The 15,780-nt window shown below is 38.7% G+C and overlaps 1 protein-coding gene across 4 annotated transcripts in view; it reads right to left on the reverse strand.

The window, feature by feature from the left end:
• The window catches only part of FCHO2 (FCH and mu domain containing endocytic adaptor 2), a 94,539-nt gene that overhangs the window by 13,338 nt on the left and 65,421 nt on the right, over positions 1-15,780 (reverse strand). For 2 of the 4 annotated variants that reach the window (XM_076363026.1, XM_076363029.1), the window contains exons 14-20: positions 15,476-15,490; positions 15,020-15,044; positions 14,243-14,285; positions 12,157-12,251; positions 7,989-8,498; positions 6,259-6,362; positions 4,089-4,218 (exon numbers count right to left, since the gene is read on the reverse strand). In XM_076363026.1, coding sequence (XP_076219141.1) covers positions 4,089-4,218; positions 6,259-6,362; positions 7,989-8,498; positions 12,157-12,251; positions 14,243-14,285; positions 15,020-15,044; positions 15,476-15,490 — 922 coding nt within the window. The remainder of the gene's footprint in view (positions 1-4,088; positions 4,219-6,258; positions 6,363-7,988; positions 8,499-12,156; positions 12,252-14,242; positions 14,286-15,019; positions 15,045-15,475; positions 15,491-15,780) is intronic. The other 2 variants (XM_076363027.1, XM_076363028.1) reach the window with 2 other exon arrangements.

Genomic DNA, 15,780 nt, shown 5'->3' on the forward strand with positions numbered 1-15,780 from the left:
CCCTCTCCTCTGCTCTGGGGAGACCCCACCTGCAGTACTGCATCCAGCTCTGGAGCCCTCAGCATAAGAAAGACACGGACCTGTTGGAGCGGGTCCAGAGGAGGGTCACAAAAATGATCAGGGGATGGAACACCTCTCCTATGAAGAAAGGCTGAGAGAGTTGGGGTTGTTCAGCCTAGAGAAGAGAAGGCTTCGGGGAGACCTAATGGCAGCCTCTCAGTACTTAAAGGGGGCTTATAAAAAAGATGGCAGCAAACTTTTTAGCAGGGCCTGTTGCGACAGGACAAGGGGGAATGGCTTTAAACTAAAGGGGGGTAGATTTAGACTAGATGTAAGGAAGAAATTTTTTATGCTGCGGGTGGTGAAACTCTGGCACAGGTTGCCCAGAGAGGTGGTGGATGCCCCATCCCTGGAAACATTCAAGGTCAGGTTGGACGGGGCTCTGAGCAACCTGATCTAGTTGAAGATGTCCCTGCCCATGGCAGGGGGGTTGGACGAGATGAGCTTTAATGGTCCCTTCCAACCCAAACTATTCTATGATTCTATAAGTGAAAGAAGTAGTAACAACAAGAGAGTAAAAGACAGGAGTTGGTCTAATTCTGCTACCTCATACCTCACTCTCCATCATGATTTCTTGCGTAGGGTAGTAAGATGTTCAGAATATTATCAGCACCATGAAAAAAATTCTTAGTGCAACATTTAGGCCTCCTTAGATCGAAAGTGATACTCTAGTCACAAGTGTTCAAAACCAAAAATTCTTAGATGAATGAAATATTATGATCCTGGCTACAAAACACTGATTTATTTATTTTTTCAATATGAACAGTAGGTTGTTTTTATTTATTCTTTCGGACAATACATGGGTCATGTTTCCAAAGTTTTCTTTCTCTCCCTGAAAACTACCAATAAAAGCTGTGATTTCAGTAGTCTCAGGAACACAGAAATCATGATTTCAAGAAGCAAATGTGCAATAAAATAATGAGTTAACAACAACCAGAAATTTTGTTTGGTGAAATACTGAACTCCAGAAGTATTCTCCACCAAAGCGAAAATATGCACTCAATGGATGTGGCACTACGGTTGCCGGGGTGTTTTACTGTCTTTTTCCCCCAATTTACTAAGGAACAACAAACAATTGCAGAGCAGATAGGAGGTGATTACCCTATATTAATTATGCCAGATTATTTACAGATGTATAAATTACTTTTAAATCTTTAACTTATAATGGCATTGTGTATATTTTTATATTGATATTTGAAAATCATGGAAAGTAATGCAAATATATAAACGATATTCCTAATGGTAAAAGACACTTCTTGACTGAAGAGTGAAATTTATTACGAATAACAACACTATTTCTACTGGTTTTTGGGAACACCAAAGCAAATATATATATGTATATACTTTTTTCTGAGATGGATTTGAGGGACTACAGATGAGATAGCCTCTTTCTTATTTGCTCTGCCCCCACTGTTTGTCACCCTTTGATTCATAAAAATCTATGCATTCTACTAAAACCCAAGAAACTGAAATAAACATAACTGCTTAACCTAACTCTGGAAGTCGTCATTTTGTTGCCTTGCTGCCGAAAATACAATGCAATGCAGTGATATCCAGCTTCAGGGCCTTCTACGCCTGCTGCGAGCTCTCAGAAGGATGGGACTTCACAGAGCTGTGCCAAGGCAGCCTCACCGCATCTCAGGCTGCAGCCCAGCTCAAGGCTCCAGTTCCAGCACCTTCGGCAGTGACAGCAAAGCTGGCTTTGATGCCCTGCCACCTGCCTCAGCCCCGACCACCATTAACAGCCCCTGACCTGTGCTGACGCAAGAGCTAGTGACACAACCGTGCAAACAGTTCCACTGACACACCCAAGGAGGTTGCCAAACTGCAGAATAAAAGACTGCATCACTGGTCTTAAAAAGTGCAAATAAATAAACCTGATCAAATGGAACAAAGATTCAGACAATTTTAATATTGGCTAAACAGCTGTCATGAAAATAAAATTTATTTAAAAAAAGATTACTTTTATTATGTGTATCTTCAAAGATTTATATTATATATAAATACAGAAACGTTTTTACCTACTTGTCTTATGAGAATAAGGATTGTTGAAGTAAAAACATATTCACTTTACTTGGAAGAAAGTAGTAATGACAAACCGAAGAAGCAAGACCAAGTTTCAGCTTGTTTGGGGGGGTGGGGGGAGGACAGACAGAAGGTTATGTTATATAAAAGCAGTTATATCAAGTTTTGTTGATTTCAGCAACATATAACTTAAGTAGTTGAACTTTCAAGCTACTTGTATCTGCCAGATATCAGAAATAGCTGGAGAAACTTATTTAAAAAGAAATACAATTTTATTAGGTGTAGTGTATTAGGACGATTAGTTAACATGTAAATCTGCTTTGAGTACAATACCTGGTGGTGTCTCACAAAGCTTTTCAATTGTAGGAAGATTTCCAATCAAAAGATCATCCTCTATTACATTTAAATGAAACAAAACATTGCAAGAAAACAAAATATTTCAAGCAAAAATAGATGTTAAAAAAATGAATATATATATAAAAATAGTTTGCAAATTAAAATAAGGCTGAAGCATAAAAGAAACATTCAATTATGCATGCCTTAAAGTTTCTTTGGAAAAAGATAATTAGAGTCGACTCTCCATTAATCAAAACAAATGGGGTAAGGGAAACACCAGATTGTGCAAAAGTCAAAAGAATACAGACAGTAGTGCAGAGTATATCCTCATGCCCCAAAGCCATTCAGCCATTTGCACTGTCCTTCCCAGCTCTCCAGGACTACTTAATTCATACGGTCAGTGCAGATGGAACTGGCCTTGTTTATTTTTGCTAGGCCAGGTTAATAACCATGTCAAACCTTGGTGTCAGCACACACCTCCTTACCTCCTCCCTCACCTCACGATTTCACTCTGTCACTGTCTCCAACAACACACACACTCAGAGCTGGGGCTATTGATGCTGCTGCCACCAACTTTTGGTTCCTTGGCACCAGTGCTGAGGCCCGAGGATGTGAGCCTAGATGGACTTTGGCAACCAAAATATCAGTTATCTTTTTGTGATGCTTCTCAGCATTTGGGAAACTGGTGGACACTGAACTGTAGCAGCTAAGGCTGGGAAGACCTTACCAGCTTTGGTCCTGCACAGGGTGGAAACAGCTGCACTGCTTTCAGTGCAGAACTCCCACTAGAAGCTGTGCAGATGCTCTCCTGAGCTGCTGAGCCTGGGTGAGGAATCCTTGTCATCAGTAACATTCACAGCTAACTGAGTGTTAACTCAAGAATCTGATTTAACTTGGGACTAAAGTGGTAATAGTGTTCAGGAATGAAATACTTCAATTCTGCTAAAGAAAAGTTAAAATGTCTATTAAAAAAAAAAGCAAACACCCCCCCCCCCCAGTAAGTCTCCTTTTCATTTGTTATAACCAAATATCAAAATGGAAGGACTGTCCTTTAGAAACATGAAAAAACCTTCTGAAATTAGTGGCAACACATGGAGACTAATTTGCTTTTTGTCTTCATCTTTTTTGTTTGGTTGTTTGTTTTGCTTTTACTAAACACCTCTGTTTAGCTTATATACTTCACTAACTTGAAGAAAAAGATGCATTAATTTAATTTTCTTGGAAACTCAATTACAGGATAACAAACAAAATAAAAAGGACATAAAAGAACTCAATTTTGTGAACATTTATATTCATTCAAATTTATCAGTATCCCAAAATATTTCTGCACCTATACAGTAACATCTTCTGAACAAATAGATGATAATATGTTGTGCTTGATGAATGGATATACAAGCATACCAAGTAAGAATTCTTGGAATATTAATTTTGAAAAATATTTCCCTAAAGAACATGCCATAATTGGATCTATGGTCTAACCTAATTAAATCCACTGTCCTGTCTCTCAGTGTCATTTAGAAGCAGGTATTGCAAAGGATGCTTGGGGTACCTAGACTGGACTCACATATGGAACAACTAACTCCAACGAATGGTCTTCCTAACAGGTGGAACCTAGTGGCAGAATTATGCTATTTTTAAAATAAGTTAAAAAGGTTACTTTAACTTACCAACTGTAGGTGTGTTTGCTGCACTGAGGGAAGCAGATGAGGATATTGAGGAAATGCTCTCTGCACGTGCCAAGGGAGCTGCAGGAGGTGGACTTGAGTTAGAGGTCAATGGAGGGCTGAATGGCCTAGGCTGAACAAAAGAGATTACAAGAGTATTACACAACATGGTTTCAAAGAGATGAAAAAAAACCCCCATAAATAGAAGAGTTCTTCACTTCATGTCCCAATCAATTTCACAGTGTGTCTCAACATAGTTCCTTTAATGCTTTATCTACCCTAGCTTTCAGTGTAAAACAGAGAATCCACATTTTCCATTGGAATCAATTCCATTATTTCATAGATTATCATTATTAATTTTTTGCCTCGGTGGTTAAGTCTAATATATTTGATTATGTAGCAAGCAGCCTGTCAATAATTGTGCTATAACACAGTAGCAGAACTTAAGCCTACAGCCCTGTGTATGTATGCAGCAAATGTGGATTTACAGAGCTACTAACAAACTGGAAGTGAGTCCAGCAGAGGGCAACTAAAATAGTTGGGACTGGAGTACAGGAGAGAGAGGGACAGGCTGAATGACTGGAGAACAGAAGCCTAAGGAGGGATCTACTAGCAGCCTTTTACTAGCTAAAAGGGGGCACAAAGAAGGCAAAGTCAGGCTCTTCTCACAGATTCAAGAAGAGCTACAGCAAAGGAAATTTCAGCTGAACTTAAGGAAAACATTCCTTCTTGTAACCTCGTGGTTAAACCCTGGGACAGGTTGCCCAAACAGATTGTAAGATCTCCCTCTCTGGAGATTTTCAAAACTCAGCACGTCCCTGAGCAACCTGATGCAATTTTGAAGTCGGCCCTTCTTTGAACAGGAGGTTGGCCTAGAGATCTTCAAAAGTCCCTTCCATCCTAAATCTCTGGATGGTTTTATGATTCACTTCACTGTTAAGGTAACAAACTAACTAATAATTTGGGGATTAACCTCTTTAAAAGGTACTGGAACCCCTGAAGCATCTATTTTGAGTGGGTAACTTTTTTTATTTTATTTTATTTTATTTTGGTTCTATCACACTTGTTGTTGGGCATTTGGCTTTTATACAGACTATGGGAATCGTAAAAGGAGTTGATATATAATGAAGACGATTGACAATCTTCCACTTGTACCCAGATAATAGCCAATTTCTAAAACAACTGTATAAAATGAATGGAGCTTTGTGCAGCATCATACTTTATAGCAGAACAGTACCACCTAACTTCTCTCTAATTATGATGACATGAATAACAGATACCTTGGTCTAAGAGCAATTACTACAATTTTATATCGGAATGAGAAAAGAATCTCAAAATAAACCCTATTCTGACCCTACAGAAATGCAAAACAGTTCAAAAATGTTTCAGTTTTGTCAAAGCATAAGACCAGAATTTTGTCCATAACAAGAATATGGTGAAAATATCTTGCTACTTTGAAAGACAGTAAGAGGATCTTACCATGGTAACATTTTTCCAAGTCAGTAAGTCAAATGACACCCAAAGAATCCTAATGTTCACAGAGGAGATTAAGCATGGCTTGGTCTGATATGTTGTCTGTGTATTTGCATTCTTTGCCACATTCCTTATCGGCAGGTGGACCTGCACTGCAGGCAGTGAGCAGAGATGCAGGCAGCGTGCAACCTCTCACTATCCTGATGGGCAGCTGCTGCAATCTGCCACCTCCCTTCTCCACCGACCAGCACCAAGGGCAGGGAGAAGTCACAGCAGGGCTACTTGTGTCAACACATGACTGACAAAGGTCTACTTAATACCATTCATTCCCCAAAGCTTTGGTGATATCCCTAAATCAATGGAGCTTTGTTAATAACTTCACTAGTATTTCACGTTTTGAAAACTTCAATTTCATACACATGCTATCCTTTAATTATCAAATTGATTTGTTCAAGGAAAAACATTCAGCTGATGCAAAAATTATGTTTTGGACCTTTGTAGTTCTGTGAAGAATTATTTTGTTATAGTAATATAGTTATCATGAACAACTTCCATGCCTGTCTGGCAATGGTGAAAATCTGCTTATGTGATTCCTTGAACATTGTCTGGAAAGTAACTCCACTGTAACAGCGTAAATGAATGGTATATCTGAAATCAAGTTACAATGGAGAATTTAAAAAAAAAAAAAATCAATACATACTATTTCATTAATCCCACTAAGTTTCCCAGTAGACAGCTTTGGTCTTGAAGCAGGCCTTGGAGGTGGTACAATGGTGCCTACAGAAAGAGGAGTTGTGGGCCTTGCTGAAAGAAAGCAAATTTAAGGAAATAAATATTAGAAAGGTCACTCTGAACATAAATACGTACTCACTTGAATAAAATAACTGGAAGTTATATTTCTATTAAAAGTTCCTATTTTACAAGCTCCATTTGGTAAGATTTACCACTAATCATAAATGCTTTTAAAATAGGGCCATGTGATACACTGAAAAGTGACTCTAAAAATGGCATCATGGGCTTTCTCATTCCTCTCAAATGATTTTATACCAACTATTCTTGGAGGTTAGTAGATAAAAAGATGTTTTTACCCAAGTTTCCTTCTGTGTATAATCTATATGGATTCAGAATATAGGAGAGTCTTTCATGTCTCACCACAAATGGAAAATTCAGTGGAAATTCATATTTGGTCCTGGCTGACAATGGCATAACTCTGTTTAGACCAAATTTTGCCCACTGAAATTCCATTGACTTCAATAACTATACACCAATGTAACAGATAAATTACTCTGTTGATTGTAAGAACACACTACTTATTATTGCTTAGCTGAGCTATCAGAAGTAAAAAGCAGTTAAAAAAAAATACTGCTCCCGTGTCCTTCTAAACCTAACAGAAACAATTAACAGATGGTGGCAGCAGTACAAAGATGCCACTTTTACAAAGTCACTTTTCTGAACAGAACGAATAGAACTGTATTTCAAAATAAATGTTAGATGCCATCCAATGAGTACGCCAGATCTAAAATTAACTTCAAAATAGATTGAAATCCTAATATATGACTATGTTGTTGCAGCACATCCTATTACCTCCCTCAAATTATTCTGCGTGGTTCTTTTTTAATTTAATCAGTTAATGTTATTTAAAATGCAACTTTTAAGTATGGAGTTTTCTCAGGCATTCAGCGTAATTCTGCTGTTGTTTAAGTACGGGAGTTTCATCACTGACGTGAGAAGAAAGAAATTAGGCTGATACTGACCACATCCACCTTAAGAGTTGCAAACTCAAATGTTCCCAGATAAATTAACTTCTAAAATATCAGTCATTCCTTTAAAATTCTTATCATGCCCCAAGACGACAGTGCATGCTAAACACTGAGTAGTCTGCTGCAGTACCACAGGTATTCAAGTGAGCCATGGCACACTTGCCCAAATCCACTTTTCCTTTGCCCTTTTAGTATGTAACATTACTGTGATATCATCCATGCTTCAAAATACTGGGTGTTAAATAGGAACAGTTTTAAATCCAATTTATTTAACTTTATTTAATCTGAAAATATCTATACAAAGCCATTTAGGAATGGAATTGTTTTTACAAATTCAATCACTTAATCTTTGAGATCTTGCTGCAGCCTGACATTCCACAAAATACATTCCTATTTCTAGAAAAAACAAAACTCTGCATAGTTAAGAGAAAGCAATGCCTTTAATTGAGTAATTTGAATTATTCTTCTTATTTCAAACTGAATATTTACTTCATTGTCCTAACTTTCAAGGAAGTTGGTGCTAACAAGCAGTTTAGTACATTCTAAGTAAGAAGATGAGTTAATTTTAACATCAGGTGAGTGATAATAACAAAAAGAAAAATGAGTCCAAGTGTTGCTTTTTGGGGTCAGTTATTAGCAAAGAGCAGTACACAATGCATGCTTGCCATACCCTTATTTGTATGAGCACAAGAAGACACTAAACTATAGTCCAGTAGTGCTGAAGATGATGCGGAAGACATTTCAGCAGCAGTGACAGTTTCTTCAATGAATAATTGTTCATGGCATATAGTATTATTGAGAAGGTCACTTTGATCCTCAGAAGCACAGCTGTTGGAAGAATTCCCAAGCAAAGCAGAAGAGGCAAGGCAGGCATTTTCAGTTTTAAAATGCAATCTTTGGGGCTCCTTCTTGTCTGCACTTGTGTGTCTAATTGTAAGAAGTTCATCAGCAAAGGAAATCCACTGACTCTGAGACCGTGAAACACAGGATAAAGTACTGGTACTCCCTGATGGCGCTGCTGTAGCACCAGATTTGCACAAAGTGCTAATGGTAAAGTCTGGTGAGGATGGGCTTGTAGACCCAGAATCTGTCTGGTGTCCAAGCAAAGACTGAGATACTCTACACCCAGGCAAATCAGTGGTAGATGAGGAGGAGCTCCTATTGTGCTCTTTTAGTGTAGCTGAAGGAAAAGGGAAGAATTGAAACTAGGACCAACACTGAAAAGATAAAAATTTCAATATTCAAAAAAGTATTCAATATCCACTGCATGAGGATTACTAGCCAGCATGAAAAATAACTGCTCTACTAGGCTAAAAATCCCACCACTTACAAATGAAAAAACCCAACAACCCAGCCACATATCACATGTACTTCATTCATACTGCCAACCATGTCACTTTCCATTTTTTAAGTAAGCCAAAAAGTAATTTTTTGTGTTTCTCTCCACTTAAGGCCCTACTTCTCATGACTCTCCTTATTCCTCTAACTTCCTCCCTGTTGTGGTTTAACTTCCTCTCATCTTTGTCTTTTTCTTCTTGTGTCCTACTCAATTTTTGTTTCCTCTCCATAGCTTTCTGCTTTTTGTTTCTTTCAAAGTTATTTAATCAAAACTATCCTATCCTGTTCGTTCCAAACATTTTTATCCTCTTACCCTTAACATTTGTAATGGGAAGGCCCAACATGAATGGCTGTCCAGTGAATGAATGAAGACAAGCAGTCATGAGATCCTGTTTGATATTATTCTGTCTGTATCAACCCATATCTAGTGAGTAACTGTATGTACGAGGCATTATCCACCCCAGTTTACATTCTCTCTCATCCTATAGTTTTCAGGCTGCTGGAAAACAGGAGTTTTCCAGAAGTATTCCCTGAGCTTGGCTGTTGCAGCAGATGACAACAGAAGCAGAAAATGCAAGGTTAGTCAATTCACAACATCTTGCAGATTGGCAAAGCTAGGAGCAACAGCAGAGTGACATACAGAGTCAAAAAAGAGCAACATGTTTAAAAGTTCAGATCAAAAGTACAGGTGGTCCTCTCTACAGTGGTCCTTTTGCCATGAACAAGTACATTCTCTAAGCCCCCATTAACAGAGTTTTAACACAGCTTTCCCTTTCTAACAGATATTTTAAATATCATTCAAAGGCTTTAAAATACTACTACTATAGATCTTATTCAAAAAGCAATGTGGAAATGTTCAAAACTATTTTAAAAATACATATGGATGAAAATGAGGAAGATAAATAAAAAGAAGCATTTTTACAATATCAATAGCTGGCTAAAAAATGTCTGTTGTGTTTGTTCAAGATAACAAAGTTAGTTTAAACTTCTAATAAAGCAGGATTATTCATGGATGACCAAAGTTTACTTCTGTGCTGCATAAACCACTGTCTGCTCAAATACCATGGTAGTTTAAGTGTTCAATGATTAACACAGTTACGACACAATATCTAAAGAAATGTTTTAACAGTAAAAAGAAAAAAAAGTGATCTGTGGGACATGCTACAGCATGATATGCAGACATGCTGTATACAAAACAATAATTTATGTAATTTAAGTTTTGGATTAAGATTTTCAAAAAATTTAAGCATCAGCTTATCTATATTAACCTTCAAGTTGAAGATAAAACACTGATTTCAAGGAAAATACAATCAGATCAAAGTTGTATATTTTTTAAAGTATTTAGAACTAAGCTGCAGGTTAGTGAGCATCAGAACTCGATTTCAACAACAATATGGCCCACATCGATCCAGTGTATTTTTTTTTTCCAAGTGTATTAGTAATTTGTTATACTTTAGAACACTCACTTTCTACTTAACTCCATGGATCATTTCACAAGTGTAAATATCTTAGTTAACTCCTAGAACAACAATCCTTTAATTATTTAGCAAACAAAGTTTGCCAAGGCACAGATGTCTTCTATCTAAAATCAACTTATGTCCACAGGACACTATATTCCACCAATTTCAATGAAATATAGGGGTCTGTGCATAAGCTTCTTTTGGGTATGAGGGCTTGGGTAGATGACTCACCCCCAGATATGGCTACAGAGGATGTTACGGATCCCAATTACCTGTCACTACTTATCAGCCAGAGACTACTTTCTCCACTGTTCTGCTGCCAGGAGGGACTGTATGAGCATTTCCCAACCTGCTTTGACTTCCCATCCAGACAGAGCAATAAACAACTGGATATGGTAACAACCACCAGCACAACAAACTAAGTATCCTCTGCCTTCCTCTACAGACTCCAACACCAGACCAAATCTAGCAACACAGATTATTTTGAGAAAGCACCACTTCTTTTTAGCATATTCCAGTAATATATATCTATATATAATGTATCCTTAAATATGTTAAAAATTGGATCCACTAGCCAATAATCTTGACTAGTTACCTAAGTGAGGAAGAGACAATCTAATGATTTCCATAAGCTAGATTTGTTAAAAACTGTAACTTTTAAGAAACACGAATTTGTAGTGAAAGAATAAATTCCACTTAAAACCCGAAGGGTTACATAGCAATGCTGGTTGCTGCTAAAAGGACATTAGTGAGGCCAAGAAGAATTACACTAGTTGTGCAGAATTCCCCTATTGATACATGTACTCTACCCTTACTGTTCTTCAATCTGTATGATCAAGCACAGAGGAAAACAGCTAGAAAGCCATGACTTGGAACAAAGAAGTGATGTCTATTATAATTTTTAGAATATGAATACCTAGCTAAAAGAAACAGTGAACGCTTCCTTTCTCAGGCATGTGGGGGGAGAAGAGTCTGTACATTAAGGACAGCAGGGGTTGGAAAATAGATACGCAGTAGGTAGACTGAAAAGAACTACGGAAACAGCATATCTGCTACTGTTAGTAAATAGTAGATTCTGCTTTAAATCTGAGATAATCAACATAAATAATTTAAATAAATACTTTCAGTAAGCAGGTCCTAACATAGCCATAATATCTGTTTTTGTTTCGGACTCTCCTTCCTTTTTCTGAACTAGTTTCTCAACATCTCCTGCTCTCAGCCTCTTCAACACACATAGCCACTCATACACTATTTTGCTTCCCTCCTCTTCATTGCCTTTTCAATGTAACAATCAATATTGATTATTTTTGTGACTTCTTCCCCCTCTTCCCCAAAGACCAGGTTTCAGGAAAGCCTGCCAGTGTCGTGCCCACACTAATATCCTCCAGAAACCTGTACCCCAAAATTCCTGTGCAACACCTGCCCTCCCCCTCCCCCTCCCATACTCCTCAGCCCACCCTTTTCCTCCCAATACCCCTGCTCTCAGGTGGTGCCAGGAACTCCCCCCTTAATTCTAGTCTCAGTCCTGCTGTTTTTATCTGGCTGCCCTTGGATTATGCCCGCACATCTCCTAACAGAATCATGGTTTCCTACAGTAAACAAGTTCCGCAAAGCTCCACGGTGCCTTTGTACTACATAGCTCAATGGACTTTCCTGGAAAGAACAAACCCATCCCTATTCAGAGTGCAAGCTCAGCTTGTCTCACAGTTGATGCAACAACCTCCATTTAATCTCGCAGCCCTACCAGCTGAAAAAATAGGATTATATTCTAGATAGTGATCATGTTTTTGGAAAGTGAGAGAAGGTGATAAAAAAAGGCAGAAGCAAGATAGAATTTTCCTAAGGTTTTTAGTGTTCCTTCTTCCCCCTTGCTCCCTATAGTGCACCCTCAGTTGTGTATTACTTATAAGATAGTACACTGCTTTACAAAATTCTTTCATTTCAACAGTCAAAGCATGTCCCCTTGCAATAACTAAAAAAGCAACAACAGAACATCCTGAAGTACATAGAGAAAACATTTCCTACTATCAAATATTTTACCTGAGGAGGATGAGGATGCCAAGGAAGCTGAAGAAGAAGATTCAAGAGAACTGCTGAAGAGTGGATCCCATGCCAGGAGGTCACTGTTCCCCTTTCTATATTAAGGGTTACAATTGGAATATAAATGAAAGATGTATATACTCATAAAAATCAAACTACAACTTATTGTCATTTTCAAGGAGACATACATCTTCAAATCCATTTGTTTCAGTATATACATATACAAGCAATGTATACAGACCTGCCCAAAGTTGGGGCTTGTAATCTTAAACACTTTACCATGGAACACTAAAGGATAGAAACTAAACCTGTCTTATGTAAAACCTGAGATTTTAATAAAAACCAGTATTTTGCAATCATGTAATTATAAATAATTATAAATAATAAATAAATAACAACTTGAGAAGTTGTGGCAGTCCGGTGAAGTTCCCACTGACTGGAAAAGGGGAAACATAACCCACATTTTTAAAAAGGGAAAAAAGGAAGACCCGGGGAACTACAGGCCAGTCAGTCTCACCTCTGTGCCTGGGAAGGTCATGGAACAGATCCTCCTGGAAGCTATGCTAAGGCACATGGAGGACAGGGAGGTGATTCGAGACAGCCAGCATGGCTTCACCAAGGGCAAGTCCTGCCTGACTAACCTAGTGGCCTTCTATGATGGAGTGACTACATCAGTGGACACGGGAAGGGCTACAAATGTCATCTATCTGGACCTCTGTCAGGCCTTTGACACAGTCCCCCATAACATCCTTCTCTGTAAACTGGAGAGGTATGGATTTGATGGGTGGACTGTCCGGTGGGTGAGGAATTGGTTAGATGGTCACATCCAGAGGGTAGTGGTCAACAGCTCAATGTCCAGATGGAGATTGGTGATGAGTGGCGTCCCACAGGGGTCCGTATTGGGACCGGTACTGTTTAATATCTTCATCAATGACATAGACAGTGGGATCGAGTGCACCCTCAGCAAGTTTGCAGATGACACCAAGCTGAGTGGTGCGGTCGACACGCCTGAGGGATGGGATGCCATCCAGAGGGACCTGGACAAGCTCGAGAAGTGGGCCCGTGTGAGCATCATGAGGCTCAACAAGGCCAAGTGCAAGGTCCTGCACCTGGGTCGGGGCAACCCCTGATATCAACACAGGCTGGGGGGTGAAAGGATTGAGAGCAGCCCTGCCGAGAAGGACTTGGGGGTACTGGTGTATGAAAAGCTGGACATGAGTCGGCAGTGTGCGCTCACAGCCCAGAAGGCCAATCGTATCCTGGGCTGCATCAAAAGAAGTGTGGCCAGCAGGTCGAGGGAGGTGATTCTGCCCCTCTCCTCTGCTCTGGTGGGACCCCACCTGCAGTACTGCGTCCAGCTCTGGAGCCCTCAGCATAAGAAAGACAAGGACCTGTTGGAGCGGGTCCAGAGGAGGGCCACGAAAATGATCAGGGGGATGGAACACCTCTCCTATGAAGAAAGGCTGAGAGAGTTGGGGTTGTTCAGCCTAGAGAAGAGAAGGCTTTGGGGAGACCTTATTGCAGCCTATCAGTACTTAAAGGGGGCTTATAAAAAAGATAGCGGCAAACTTTTTAGCAGGGCCTGTTGCGACAGGACAAGGGGGAATGGCTTTAAACTGAAAGAGGGTAGATTCAGACTAGATATATGGAAGAAATTTTTTATGCTGAGAGTGGTGAAACACTGGCACAGGTTGCCCAGAGAGGTGGTGGATGCCCCATCCCTGGACACATTCAAGGTCAGGTTGGACGGGGCTCTGAGCAACCCGATCTGGTTGAAGATGTCCCTGCCCATGGCAGGGGGTTGGACTAGATGACCTTTAGAGGTCCCTTCCAACCCAAACTATTCTATGATTCTATGATTCTAAATATCAATTGAGACAGATCACAATGAAGCAAATGCATTAGAAGGGGAAAACAAATGAAATCTCCATTGTTACATAAGTAATCCTTAACTCTTATGATGCAATAGATGCCTGCCTTAAAATAGCAGTCAGCTGGTATTTCCAGTGAGTTTCTGAGTTTTAGATCAAAATAAGACCAAATTCCCACAAAACTGCATTTGACAGAATTTTAAATTTGAACTTACTCATTAGTTGGAGCAGAAAGCTTTGATTTTGTTAACTCTTCACCTAAGCAAAAGACACAGTATTATCACCAAAGCTGTGACAGTCTAAAATAAAAATTGCAGCTTCATTATAAAAATATAGTAAATATTAACAGTTGCAGTTCAGAACTAATTATGAGTTATTAAAACGGAAAAGAGAAAATGCATTATTTCTGATAATATAAATTCAGATACTCCTGAAATACCTTCTAATAGGAAAGGACTACATAGAGCAATGCATTTCGGAAGAAAGTGTTGTTCACTTGAAATTTCTTCCTTAAATTATACTGTTTACATCAATATTATTCTTCAGCAAATCTGGCTTGGTTTCCCACTGGAAAAAAACCCTACAGGATAGAGATTAACGCTCTGTCCTCTATCTCCATGGCCACCTTTTATGTGTTTGGCTATAAAACAGAAAGAGTGTGCTTTTTTGGTTTGTGGATCATACTAAACTTGAGTGGGTGGAAGGGTTTTAAGAACTTGCACAGGAGTCTTTTCCATGGGGTCCCCCCTTTGGCTCTTGGATGTGTTCCTCATTACTGTCACAGACAGCCTTATCTGTTTCCCAGCATAGGGAACAGCCGAGTATATAGAAAAAGAAGAGGTATCTAGAACTGACACAAGAAATATTTGTTTCTATTTAAAATACAGATACTTAAGAAGTTTATTTCTTCAACAATTGAAAAAAAAAATCTACTTTCACGCTATGTTAAACAACTAAGATGAATAGACTAAAAGTTAAAGATTCACACTTACTGGATGAATTTCGATTCATTTGTGCCTGAAACGGGGAAAAAAAAAAAAAAAAGGAATAAGTTCTTTTACCAACTGTTAAATAAAATGCTTAATAGTCCCAGTGTTCTTATTTCCACTCAACTTTCTATGCGATACTTTGCTTTCAGTGATAGACAAAACATTCTGAGCTTGCAGAAGACCAGAACATGAGCCAGGACAGAGCAACCAGTGCACACCCGCCACACCAGTAAGAAAAGGCAGGAACGAGTAAGAAAAGGCAGGAACAAACACTGTAGAGCTGACAAAGGGAGCAGTATTACTAAATGCCTTTACAGGCTGGGCAGTAAAATTAAACAGCTTATATATCACATGGTATATATGAAAAGAAACATTCCTAATTCCCAATAACTTCCCTCACATACTACACTTACTTGGATTTAATCTAAAAATTTGAATAAAAAGCCATTCTGTACTTACAGGACTGTGTCTCTGCTTTCAAAGGGGGGGGGGGGGAGAGGAAGAGAACAATCATCATTATTATTTTAATATGTTATGCACAATATTTTCTATAAAATCAGAGCCATTCTTATTCTGATCTGAATGTTGTCCTAGCATACTTTAATACTATTTATTTGTAATACCATCCCATGGTATAAAGGATAATTTTGTGGATTGGCAGAATACATCAATAAAGCTGCACTGTAAATGTTACATGTAACCACATTATATGACCTGTTTTAAAGGTTTGTATATTATTGAATACTAATTAGTAAACTATGTTA

Source organism: Aptenodytes patagonicus, chromosome Z (assembly GCF_965638725.1).
Source record: "Aptenodytes patagonicus chromosome Z, bAptPat1.pri.cur, whole genome shotgun sequence".
NCBI classification, from domain to species: domain Eukaryota; kingdom Metazoa; phylum Chordata; class Aves; order Sphenisciformes; family Spheniscidae; genus Aptenodytes; species Aptenodytes patagonicus.